At 47.5% G+C, this 13,538-nt stretch overlaps 2 protein-coding genes across 2 annotated transcripts in view; both read right to left on the bottom strand.

Moving 5' to 3' along the window:
- The window catches only part of HECA (hdc homolog, cell cycle regulator), a 29,877-nt gene extending 20,176 nt beyond the window's left edge, over positions 1 to 9,701 (bottom strand). Inside the window, exon 1 of the mRNA XM_052674819.1 lies at positions 9,450 to 9,701. Coding sequence (XP_052530779.1) covers positions 9,450 to 9,675 — 226 coding nt within the window. The 5' untranslated portion in view covers positions 9,676 to 9,701. The remainder of the gene's footprint in view (positions 1 to 9,449) is intronic.
- The window catches only part of LOC128076816 (uncharacterized), a 104,339-nt gene that overhangs the window by 20,176 nt on the left and 70,625 nt on the right, over positions 1 to 13,538 (bottom strand). The window lies entirely within an intron of this gene.

The following is a 13,538-nucleotide window of genomic DNA, read 5'->3' as shown; positions in this document are numbered from 1 at the left end:
TTGTCATTCTCTAGTCAAACTAGCCAGCTTATTTCCATTCAGAATCTGTCATCAAAACACAAAGAACAACGACCCCATCACTTGGCCTTTCGTTCAGGATGTACAGAACTTCCCTGCATAGGAATCCTTCCCTGACTTGCTGTATATACTTAACCCAGGTAAAAACATCACTAGTTCACCATATCAGGCAGAACAAACTCATGCCTCTACTTCTATCAGCATGACAATTAATGTCAATGTATTCCATTAACTGCCACATTAATTCTGAATTGACATCATCAGGCCAAATAAGGATTTTTACAGAGACCTCTACCATGGTGACTGCAGAGACTGGAGACGGTCTCAGGACTGGTGGGCATTAGTATGCTCTGAACCTTGGTTGTGGTCTTGTCCATACATTAATCATTATCACAGCAAAGCATTTCTACCATTAAATTCTCTTGCTGTAGCCTTCTATAGAAACTATAATATCCAGAAATGTTACAATAAACTAACTCAGGTGTCTCAAAAATATCCTTATATCTAACAAATTCTAATAACTAAAGTAGACTCCAATTCACCTGCCTTAGCAAGTTTCCAGTAGTAAATTCTAACTCATGCTGAGAATAAATGAATAAATGCAATATGGCAAATGAAGGTGTCCTAAATCACTGTAGGTTTCCTAAATCACTCTTTGAAGTAAACATGGTGGACCCAATTTGCTCAGAATAAAAGCCAGTTAGCCATGAGACCCCACTCAAATGCACAAGAAAAAGAACAGTAAAAAGAGAAAAGGTTGAATGAAATGTTACCTGCACATTTTTTTAAATTTTAAGTCTAAGGGTGTTTGTATCATTGGTCTACACTTTCCAAATTCCAACACAACATTATTTTTATTTTCCACGTGAAAGGCTAAAGAAGCTGGTATAAACTCGATGGGAAGCTGGAGATGAAGCCGCCCTGGCTGCAACAACTAGCATCTCTGCAAGACAGCATCTCCTGAGGTTGAAGCTGTCGGTTCCAATAGATGTCTCTCCCACTATGCTGTGTTGGCTTCCAGCCCCGCCTCTGGGCCATCTCTGGCATCTGTGCAGCACACAGAGGCCTCAACTGTACACTGCTCCCAAAATGCTTATCTGTAGCACAGAAGCAGAGCAGGGAATACCAGGCATACTCAACAGCCGGGCTCTGACTGAAGCTACCTCTTCTCACAGCAAGCATTCAAGACAGGAACAGCAGCAATATCCCACTCAAGCCCTGGCAGGAGGACTGAAAGACTCTGCCATTGCAAAAGAGAAAGATAAAGGTTAGAACGCTCTCAAGATAAATGTCACAGAAGTCGTCTACCAGGAAGTGCCAGCACTCCACTCAAAATCCTGCAAGCTTTCAAAATGGAATTATCCCTCCAGTGACAAGGTTACTGCTTCAAGAGGCCTGTTTGAAATTACCTGAATTTCTGTGAAAACTGTTTAAAGAAAGCCCATGCCTTCACAGAATCACAGAATTGTAGGGGTTGGAAGGGACCTCCAGAGATCATCGAGTCCAACCCCCCTGCCAAAGCAGGTTCCCTACAGCAGGTCGCACAGGTCGGCATCCAGGCAGGTCTTGAACATCTCCAGAGAAGGAGACTCCACCACCTCCCTGGGCAGCCTGTTCCAGTGCTCCGTCACCTCACTGTAAAGAAGTTCTTGCGCATGTTTGTGCGGAACTTCCTGTGCTGCAGTTTCCAGCCGTTGCCCCTTGTCCTGTCTCCAATCACCACTGAAAACAGTCTGGCCTCGCCATTCTGCCCCCCACACCTTCGATATTTATAGACCTGGATCAGGTCCCCTCTCAGTCTCCTTTTCTCAAGGCTGAACAGACCCAGTTCACTCAGCCTTTCCTCATAGGAGAGATGCTCCAGGCCCTTCACCATCTTCGTGGCCCTCCGCTGGACTCTTTCCAAGAGATCCCTGTCTTTTTTGTACTGGGGAGCCCAGAACTGGATGCAGTACTCCAGATGAGGTCTTACCAGGGCAGAGTAGAGGGGACCTGCTGGCCACGCTCTTTTTAATGCACCCCAGTAAGCCACTGGCCTTTTTGGCCACAAGGGCACACTGCTGGCTCATGGCCAACCTGTCGTCCACCAGGACACCCAGGTCCCTTTCCGCAGAGCTCCCCTCCAGCAGCTCATCCCCCAACCTGTACTGGTGCATGCAATTATTCCTCCCCAGATGCAAGACTCTACACTTGCTTTTGTTAAACCTCATCCGGTTTTAAGCCTTAAGCCTTACTTATGCTGCTCTAATTCATATACCTTGAAAATTAGCTGGATTATTCTTCCCTGAGCTAGATGCAAGGTTTACCACTATTTTTTCCACGCACATGCTGTAGCAAGAGAAGCAGAGAATCAGAATCACAGAATGGTTGAAAAGGACCTCAAAGATCATCATGGACAGGGTCACTAGCCACCAGAGCAGGTTGCCCACAGTCACATCCAGCCTGGCCTTGAATGCCTCCAAGGATGGGGCATCCACAACCTCTTTGGGCAACCTGTTCCAGTGCATCACCACTCCTGAGTGAAAAACTTCCTCCTAATGTCTAACCCAGACCTCTTCTGTCTCAGTTTAAAACCATTTCTTCTCATCCTATCACTATCCACCCTCGTCAACAGCTCTTCCCCCTCCTGTTTATACGCTCCCTTCAAGTACTGCAAGGCCAGAATGAGGTCTCCCCAGAGCCTTCTCCAAGCTAAATAAGCCGTTCCCCCAAGCTTTCTCCATAGAAGAAATGCTCCAGCCCTCTTAGTGGCTCTCCCCTAGAAATATATCTGCCAGTAATCATGCTACTGTAAAAAAGGATGTGTCAGTATGCAAGGTTGTAAGTGAGGCTGAAGGAAACTTATAAATGTCTCTAAGGACTAGAAAACTGATTTGTCGCTGCTTGTTAGATCACTGGGAGGAAAATATGGGATGAGTACAGATAAGGCAAAGCAATCAGTTTGAAAACTGCACTTCCTCATATGGAATCTAACAAACATCAAACCTAACCCCTACTCATGCAAGCACTACACTTGAACCAGTGACTGATCACAACACAAAATGCAGACAGGCCTTGATAACCACTTTGATAGCAAAAACAACTGTTACAAAAAATGAAATGTGTGTGTACTTGTTTGTATCAAAGGATATTTATTTCATTCAGCAACACTACAGACATGATCCCATTTGTGAATATCTGCAGAACGTGCTTTGCACTTACCATGAAAGGATGTAACTGCATCGTTTTAAAAATTCTAAAGAAAGATGAAAGTCCTTTCAAAACCGATTTGCATTGATACACTGGAATTTGCATTCAGTTGATTTCTGCAGTCAGAAGAACTCAACGGAATTAGAAAGAAAAATGGTTTTCCTTAAAGTCTATATGAATTAGATTCTGATACTCGTTGCAACAGAAGAGAACACCAGTATTCTAGGTGTTTTCAATGGTATCAGTAAGACCCCTGCCTTCAAGCTAAGTACTAACTAGGTTCCAATACAGGGTTTCACTGCAAGGCCAGAATGGAATTATATGTTATATTCAACAGCAAATACTAATCCATACTTAAATATTAAAGCTGTTCATGCTCAAAAATACATTTTTAATTGAATACTGCACTGACAAATCTACTGACTTTCTAGTCATACTTCCAGGATGTAATCTTTTTTTGTAAATCTAACTGGCTGTCCAGTCACAGCTTTCAACACATAAGTCACCGCTGCACTGATTGATTTTCTTCTTCATTCTTTTATTCTATGTTAACATCTTCGTATGAAAGTAAATAAAAAACTTATGAACTTGTAAAATCCAGATAAAGAGTATGCAAAAGAACAGCAGGCCATTTTAAAGTCAGGTCACTATGGTTAAGTTCTCTAGGAATCTTACATGAGTATGAAGATATTAAGATACAGTTTTTAAGCTTCTTGGATTACTCTTTATTTGGGAAATTAAAAACATTCAACTCAATGGATTACTGTGAGTGCCACAATATAAGGACATAAAACCATTAGAGAGCATCCAAAGGAGAGCCACAAAGATGGTGAAAGGTCTGGAGGGCAAAGTGTACGAAGAGTGGCTGTGATCCTTGCGTGCGCTCAGCACAGAGCAGAGGAGAGCCCTCATGGTGGCTGCAGCTCCTCACAGGGAGCAGAGGGGCAGCGCTGAGCTCTGCTCTCTGTGACAGCAACAGGGCCTGAGGGAACGGCGTGGAGCTGTCAGGGAACGGTCAGCTGGGGGTTAGGAAACAGTTCTTCATCAGAGGGTGGTGGGCATGGAACAGGCTGCCCAGGGCAGTGGGCACAGCCCCAAGCTGCCAGGAGTTCAAGATGAGTCTGGACAACACTCTCAGTTTTATAGTCTGATTTTTGGGTAGTGATGTGTGGAGCTTGAAGAAGCACAAGTTGACTTGATAATCCTCATGGGCTCCTTCCAGCTTGGGAGATTCTATGATTGTATAATACCTCTGATTGATGAGAGAAAGCTCTGGTACAGAGTACGCTGTACAGAGCTGATGTATACTCCAATACTCCCAGTGCAAGAAGTGAACCTGTTGCAAGAGCATCTAATTTACTAAGAAGGCACATTATGTTGTTCACTGTGTCCTTTTGGGGTCTGGTCTTCAGTGAGATGATCCACAGGGAGTTCCTGTTGCTAAAGGCAGCTGAGCCAAGGCAGGAACACAGGTGAAATACGCAGCTGCAACTCAGCCAGCCCAGCCCTATCAATATGGGCACCACTCATACCTTCCACTGGCACAGCCCTTCCACTGGCACAGCAGAAATTCCATCCCAGGGAACAATCTGCTTGTGGGACCTAAAGCACCCACCTCCAACAGCTCTAACACTGCCTTTCCTCCCCTGGAGGATTCTCACAACCAGGATCCTGTATAAATCTGAATCTTGGCAATTCCACGAGAGCCAACACACTTAGCTCTGTCTGTTTTGCAGTTTAAGGGCTCACCTATGCCAGTGGAGAGAAAGTATGGCCTTAAATACAATCTTAAGATAGCAATTTAGAAAGACCTATGTTGTAATTTGTTGTTACTTTATCTTCAAAGTCTAAAATGAACCCCATGTCAAAGTGGAAAACTACAGACACGGAGAGCAGACAGCTAACTGCTTCTTTCTGTTATCATATTTCTCATTTTCTCATGGTACCAATGCTGGAGAGACCAGAGCAACAAAGATGCAGCAACAAAACAGCAAGATGTTAAGACAGGGACCAAAAAGAGGAGGAAGAGGACTTGGGTCTGCTGGACAATGAGACCAAGAACGGATGCAAAAATACAGAAAGTAAGTGGAAGAAAGAACTGCATCTGGACACTGGAACAGTTTCTGGGATAGAAATCATAAAAGGTAGATTGGCTACTACAAGAAGTGCCCAGAAGCAGAAAAGGAATTTGCCACTCAGAACTGCCAGATCCCATGTAAACCCTATAAACTCTCCTCTACTGCTGCTCTGATTGAAGGATCCACCAAATGTCTCAATTCCTCAGGCTATTCATGCCTGCATATGGAGATCACCAACTATTGCTATTGGGAACTCCAGTAATCCACAGGGCTGCAGGGCTGAAGTCACTGGGACAAAAACTAATGAAGCTGCTGATATAATTTTACATAATCATAGCTCAGATTTTCCAATTTTATCAAGAAAACTAACATAGAAAATTATCTAGAAAAATACTTTTTTTTTTTTTTTTTAAGGAATATCATTCATTCCCTCTGAAGACGGAAAATCTAAGAAATAAGGCTATTACATCAAATTTCACTTTCATTGTGCATTATTATAGTTAAATTAGTCCCCTGACACCCTGACCTGCATCTCATTTAGCATAGAAAATGAATGTCACTTTGGTCACGATTGAGCTATTATATACAGAACTCCTCCTTGCTCTGAAGGAAGGAGTACACGTGTCAGCATGTTACCCGTGAATGGGAACTCTCCATGAAAAGAGGTGAGAAAGCACAGAAAAAGAAGCAAGGGGAGAAGGAGGAATGGAAGGCACAACTGCAGAGCGTGAATGTCCCTTGTGGATTCTATGCCAGTGTCTGCAAAAAAGTTACAGTGCAAGATGGAGAAAAGTCATCATATCTGGTCAGTGGCTATGCTTTCCACCCCCTCAATCCTCACAATCTGAAGCCAGAACCTCAAACTCAGGAGCCAGAGCCCTCCAGAGCAGTTGGACTTCTGAATAGGCATAAAAGAAAACACTACCAAAACCAAACACAAACAGGTGGCAAAAAATGAGCTGATATTCTGTGGGGAAAACAGCACAAAGATCAAAACAAAAGTTAACCCCTTTCCACTGCAAAGCACTGCTGTAACAACAGCTCTGTGTAGCACAGCATTGCTAGTCCTCCCTGCAGAAAGAAGCCCAGAGGAAGTTAAAAATTCTGTTTCATTCCAGCATTTGGACGTTGGGCAAAATCAATACATAGAGCACATAATGAACAATGAAGACTTCAATCTGAGCCACTATCCCTTCCCTGGATGAAACAAGGTCCTGATGTGACTACGTAATTAGTCTGTCATACCAACACCACAATGCCAAGACAAGGTTTGCAGTCTTAATTTTGCAATTATTAAATCTGCTGCTCTCATCTCTCTATACCTGTCACATTAATGAAAAAACAAACAAACAAACAAACAACAGTTTATGTTATTAGAATTATCAACTGCTTTTCTAGGGCAAAGACAGCACAGCGTAGATGACAGGCAGCACAGGGGCAAGGGATGCAGAAGACCAGTGCTCATGGGCAGCACAAGCCACAGCGCGCAGCTGCTATCTCCCTGGGCAGCAGCACAGGGAGGAGCCTTCCTGCACCCAGCACACTTAATCTGCAACACAGATAATCTGCCATGAATAATCGAGAGTTGACTGTAGACAGCAGAACTCCATTAACCTCACAACTCGCTGCACCAGGCCATGTCCTCACTAAAGTGCTCAGTGACCGATTAACCTCAAGCGCACTGCCCCTCACAAACACCTCAGGACTAGAAACGGGACCCCATAGGCCTCCAAGGGTCTCCAGGCCTACACTGAGATGCTTCATTTCATATTCACAGGTTTTGAAGACACCAGGGAATCTACTAGCATCATCTGATATTTTCAGGTCTGATACTAAGTAAATCTTTGTCTCAAGAAGAGCGGTTGGGCAATGGAACACGCTGCCAGGAAGGTGATGGTGTAGTCACCATCCCTGGAGGTGTTCAAGAACCATGTGGATGTGGCACTGATGGACATGGTTAGTGGGCATGGTGGGGATGGGTTGGAGGTTGGACTAGATGATCTTAGCGGTCTTTTTCAACTGTAATGATTCTGTGAATCTCTGTACACGAGAACTGTACGCCCAGCTCTGCTGCAGGACAGGAGACGCCTCTTCATTCACCCCTTGGACCAAGCCTTTTCAGTGGTGAGTGGAGACAGGACAAAGGGAAACGGCCAGAAACTGCAGCATAGGAAGTTCCGCACAAACGTGCGCAAGAACTTCTTTACAGTGAGGTGACGGAGAGCTGGAACAGGCTGCCCAGGGAGGTGGTGGAGTCTCCTTCTCTGGAGATGTTCAACACCTGCCTGGATGCCGACCTGTGCGACCTGCTGTAGGGAACCTGCTTTGGCAGGGGGGTTGGACTCGATGATCTCTGGAGGTCCCTTCCAACCCCTACAATTCTGTGATTCTGTGAAATCTCTGGACGTATCAGTAAGAACGCAATTTACAAAACTTCCAGGTCAGGGTTATCTGATGGGCAGGAGCACAGATAAAATAAAGCTCACAACCACACAGACTCCTCCAACCTCCAGGAGCACCTGAGATGAAAAATCTGACCAGACACAGCAATCCTGACAAACCACAGAGCAGGCGTGTTCATTAGGCACTCCACGTAAATACTGAAGCCCACATCATAGCACTGCTGTGAGGACAAAAAAAAAAGGGACTGGGGTGCCCAGAGAAGAGGATGTTTCTGACCACTGGAATCACAAGGAAAGAGAACAAAGCAGCATCTCAAGTCAGGTCTTGGACAGGCAGCTTCAACTTCTTTGGTTGGCTAGCTTAACCAACATCCCAACATCAGGGCATCACCTGTAAAGCACACATCCCACCACCAGACTGAAGTCCAAGAAATTATCCAGTTCTTGCTAATCCTTCTGGCCTTTCCCCTCCCTCACTGAGTACAAACAGAAAAAAAAAAAAAAAAAAAAAAAAGGAAAAGAAAAGAAAAGAAATTCTAAACATTCTCCGTGACTCTATGGAGAAAGTAATAATCTCATAAAAGTAGTATAGCAAAGGCTTTGTTAGCTAAAGAGACTTGTAATTAATTGCTAACATTCCTAAGGAAAAGTTTCCAGCGATATGTGAGAATTGGACATCTTGAAAACTGCAGTAAGACTCTTGGATCTCCTGCTGGCTAACAGCAGCCAGGCAAAGCTACTGCCAGAAAGCATGAAGCTGTTGTATTCACCCTCCCAGCTCCTTCAGCACATTGGATGGGAGTAGCTGAAGGCCAGTTTCCAAGGGGAAAAAAAATATCATTAAGATGAAGGTCTCTACACAGCTTAATGTAAGCGTAAGGGCAGAATGTAGACTCCTTTTTCTGGATTAGCAGAAAGTGTACGGAGATCCCAGCCCACCTCTAGTTCTAGCTCAAAATATCGCAGTTTGCAGACTGAGTCCAAACATGAACAGCAAAGCAAACAACCAGAAGAAAAGAAACCTTACCAAAATTCCTCTGAACCAGAAACCAAAGCACCAACCAAGGTCTGCACAGAATGGCTGATAAGAAAATGAAACTTGCAACTATCGCCACAGGACAAACGAAACGCAGCTAAAAGAAGGGCATTCATCTTTAATCGTGATGAAGGAAGGTAGGGATTGTTAGGCATTGGAATTTCCAAACCCTGGAACCCAGGAGCCCTGTCCTCCTAGGCAGCGAAGCCCCCCGCTCTCCTCCAGGCACCTCACGCACACGGACGGGTCACAAGGCAGCCGTGACCGCTCCGAGCCCCGAGCTCCATTCCTCCCGCGCGGAGGGCGGCGCGACGGCGGGCGACCAGCGCCGAGCTCTGCCGTTCTCCCCGCTGCAGCTCCGGGAGGGCGGCCCCGTGTCTCCCCGCTTTCAGCATCGCCGCGCGGCACCTGCCTGGCCCCCGCCCCGTTGCGGCTCGCACCCTCCCGGCCCTCCAGCCGCAAAGGCCGCGAAGGGCCCGCGAAGCTCAGCCCGGTCCCGCCGCTCTTTCTGTCCTCCCGCCTCTTTCTTCTCCCGCTCCCGCCCGGGCCTGCCGCACCACCTCCTCGCGCCCGGCACTCGCGGCCGCCGCCCGCGCCCCGCTCGGCGGCCGCTCCCCGCTGCCCTCCTGCTCCCCGCCCCGGGCCCTCGCGTCGCCCTCCCGCTCCCTCCCGCCGCCTGCGCCACCGCAGAAGGCCGCGGTGCTCGGGCCGCCGCCCGTCGCTCACCGCTTTTGACGTCGCCGGGCGCCGCGCCGCCCGCGGCCGCCGCGCCGCCCGCTCCGCCGCCCGCGCCACCGCCCGCCGACGCCGCTCCGGCTCCGCCGCCCGCCGCGGCCCCGCCGCCTCCCGCCGCCGCGGCGCCGCCGCCTGCCGCCGCCCCGTTCTCTTGCTCGTCGCCGCTGCTGTTGGCGCGCTTGTTCTTCTTGCCCTTGCCGCCCTTCTGGTTCGGCATCGCGGGCCCGGCCGCCGCCGCGGCGGCGCGGGCGGGCGGGCGGCGGCGGCTGCGGAAGGCGCCGCCGCTACCTCCGGCTCATGGCGGGGCCGCGCTGCGCCGCGCCCGCTGTGGGCGGCGGGGCCCGGGGGGGGACGGGGCGGGGAGGGCGAAAGGCGTGTCCCGCTCAGCCGCGCCGCCGCCCCGCTTCCTCCTGGAGCAGGCGCTGGCGGCGGCGAGAAGCGGAGCGCGCCCGGGGGTGGAGGAACGGGGCTGAGCTGGGCTGAGCGTGGCAAGCGGAGCGGGAGGGGCTTGCTGAGAGGGGGGAGCCCCGTTGCCGCCGGCACGGTTGGAGGGGCGGTGCGCCCTTCGCAGCCGGGAGGCTGCCGTCGTGGGCCGCGGCGGGCTCCGGCGGGAACGGGAGGGCTGCGAGGCGGGGCCGGTGGCTGCCAGGGTCCGTCTGAGTGCTCCCCGCCGGGGCCCCAGCTCCTCCATGGTCTGCACCGGCGGTGTAGGCGGCCGCACGGCAGCTCCCTTGCAGAGAACAGCTGGGAAACCACCCAGAGGTGCAGAAATATTAAAAATATATATTCAAATAGTGTAGACTCGTGTTTGGAGGAGGGAACAGGCCTTGCGGCATGATAGCCCTGAGATTCCAGAATTAGTTTCACTATTTTAGGGATGGCTGTGCATGTGGCAGGTAGCAGAGGTGAGATGTCAGGTTGGATGGAGACTCAAAGTGCCGTGCTCATGCAGGGCTGGAAGCGGCTGTGCCTTCACAGAGGCTTTGGAAGGGGAGGCTGCCAGATTGCAGGCTTGGTGGGAGGCACTGCAGAAAATGGGTGACAAATATTACCAAGATTTCTGTGCCTAGAGTGGAGAGGTGCTGTCAGCCAGCTGCAAGCAACACTTGCAGCATACTGCTGACTAACAGCAGCTCCTCACTTCAAGTGACGCCTGCTGATGTGCTCACCTCAGTACCGACAGCTTATCCCACAGGAGAGTGAAAAATACAACCTGTCATGAGAACAGCACACCAGCCGCCAGGCTGCGTGATTATTCTAGCCTCACAAGCTTTTCCTTTCACATAAATTAACTTTTTTTTTCCTTCTGACCCAAATCCTGCAGATTAAGTTTCCATGATTCCCTTCAGGAGGAAGCACCCAGATGTGCAGAATGTGCATTTGTGGAGAAATTTACAGCCAGCAGCCGGGGCCTGACCCAGACTGCAAGGAACAGCCTATGTGGGCTACACGGGCTGTGGGGTCAACATGGGTAAGCCAAAACCTGCAGGGAGTGAGGTCTGCCTGATGGGAGGTTCTTGCAGTTTGTAAGTCACTGTGTTTGCCTGAAAGAATTCCCAAATCTGCTCTTACTGGAACATACCTGGCACACCTCATACCTGCAGCTGGTGCCTGAGTTCTCCAGGAAAACCAACCCCTGTATTTCCAAACACCCTTTGAAGCAGCTATTGAATGAAATTTTCCATCGCATGGCCAGTTTCTTTGCCTGCGGACAACAACATTTTAGAGAGGCTTTAAAGCTCTTTCTTGTGTTGGTGGAAACCTGAAGTAATTTGCTTCCCATAGCTAAATGTCCTACCTACCTTATCTCACAGCTTTGAAGCTTCTAAATTGCATTTCTGTCTAGAAACCAAACAAACATGGAAAGTGTGGCCAATTTCTAAGGCTACAAGTTCAGGTAAATCCTAATCCCAGTCATCTTGATTGCAGAATTTCCATTTATTTTGGCAAGGGCAGATTTCACCCCTAGTTCTTCAGGTTTCCAAAACAAAGAAATGGATCCATCCCACTGCTGTGCTCACAGCCTTATAAATAGGCTTGCCTGCTGTGATGGAGGTTGAGGAAATCTTTCCAAGTCTTCGGGTTCCTATAAAGCATAAAAACCCCATGGACACAAAATAGGAGCCTGGTTTTTGCATCTGCTGAGTGTGGAGTTTCAGACTAAGTGTTCCAGTTTGAGCAAGGAAGTAACTACTAATGGTGTTTCAGAGCTGCTGGAGGAGTAACAAATGACGAATGTAAGGAAAAAGGTTTTTTACTGCAAGGGTAATGAAGCACTGGAATGAGTTGCCAGAGAGGTGCTGGATGCTCCATCCCTGGAGATATTCAAAGTCAGTCTGGATGGGGCTCTGAGCAACCTGATCCAGCTGCAGGTGTTCCTGTTCACTGCAAGAGAGTTGGACTGGACGGCCTTTGAAGTCCCATGCAATTTAAACAATTACATATTTCTATGAGATGCTGAAATGCTGTGACTAGGTATCAATGTGATGTCTCTACCATCGGCTATGCGAATCTCAACTCCCCAGTTTGCAATCCTTTTACTTGTGAGTGTTGTTCCATCAATGGGTGAGACTCTTGGGGTGAAATCAGACTAAAGGCTGCTGGTTAAAATTTCCAAGGGGAGGAGCAACCCCAGACACCAGGACATGCCGATGGGCACTGGTCCAGTAGGTTTCTACAGGGTCAGGAGGACCCCTCCATGTTGAGTGAGTGGTCTTATGGAGGGAGTTGGGGGGAGAATGTGGTCTCCAGCATCACCACAAAGACCTCCTGTTCTCTATCCAGTTGAATGCAGACAGTTGTGCTGTGGTCCATGAGTCTTTCTGACACAAATTCAGTTGGGGTTTTTACTGGAGATACAGCTTTTGGGCAAGTGCGATTACTCCACACCAACCTGTACTATGGATTCCCTCTCCACAATTAAATCCTTTGCAAATGTCTTGTTTTTCATAACTAAGAAGTAAGCACACCTTTTTCAGAAAGATGATGGATGTTCTACACAGGGTAGGTGTGAGCATTTCAATCTCAAAAATCTTATTAAAAAACAGGTAAGCAGTTAATATATTTGCATAAAATTTGAAAAACTTAACTAGATCTGTTCACTCTTTAATCTTTTCCATTTATCATACTATCTCAGGAGTTTTTTTTATCAGAGTAGACCCAATTTCCTCCTGTATCTGTGGAGAAAAAAAGTTCCCATAAGATACACATTTTGGGTTTATGGATATTGGTCAGTATTTCACTCTCAGTATAATCCCTTTTGAGGTTAAAAATGAGCTGAAAGCATCAATAACAGAAATAAATGACTGTGCCTAATCAGTATGATGGTATAGAAGGAATGAATTTCTCAACGGATACAGACTAGGCACTTGAAATCGGGGTCATACTCTGAGGAAAGACTCAACTGACAAGGAATGGGAGTAGATAAAATAGTGCCATTTTACTTAAATTGCTGACATGGAGAGGAAGCCACTCCATGGCTGACAAAAAGAGTAAGAGAGCCAGTGGAAAGAGGTTGTGAATCATTTTATGATCATTCTGAAATATTCAATAAAAATATACTGTATTATAAAGATTTTATTTAGATACTTGAATGGAAACATAAGGTGCCAAAGAGGGAATTCTAAGTTTAAAACAGCAAAAAGTCAAACTCAGACCTCTGCATTTCTCCTGCATAACTTTAGAAAGCTCATTCAAATCCAATTTTAACTCATCAGATCTCCTAGAAAGAAAGTGTCCTTTGTGGAAGGTAAAATAGACTAATTTGACTTCTTTATTTTTTTGCTAGTTGTCACTCTTCCTACCCATACACCAGGATTTTGTGTGCCCAGTTACTCGAACAGGCTGAAAAGTCACCTCTGGGCTCCAATTAGTTGCCTTTCAAAAACCTTCTCACAGAAGATAGATGCATTCCTTGACTTCTGCAGACCCTCAGCAGTGCTGCAATGCTTGCCATCATCTCCCATTCCTGGTTATTGAAGCACCTGCTGACCGCCCAGGAACATCTGCACAGCCCCCAGTCGTACCTGGCGTTGGCTGAGAGACAGAAAGCAACATGGGTGTGAGAGAGGAAGTGACACT

This window comes from Tympanuchus pallidicinctus, unplaced genomic scaffold, assembly GCF_026119805.1.
Source record: "Tympanuchus pallidicinctus isolate F22 unplaced genomic scaffold, pur_lepc_1.0 scaffold1, whole genome shotgun sequence".
NCBI classification, from domain to species: Eukaryota; Metazoa; Chordata; class Aves; order Galliformes; family Phasianidae; genus Tympanuchus; species Tympanuchus pallidicinctus.
This window is presented reverse-complemented; position numbering and strand designations above follow the sequence as displayed.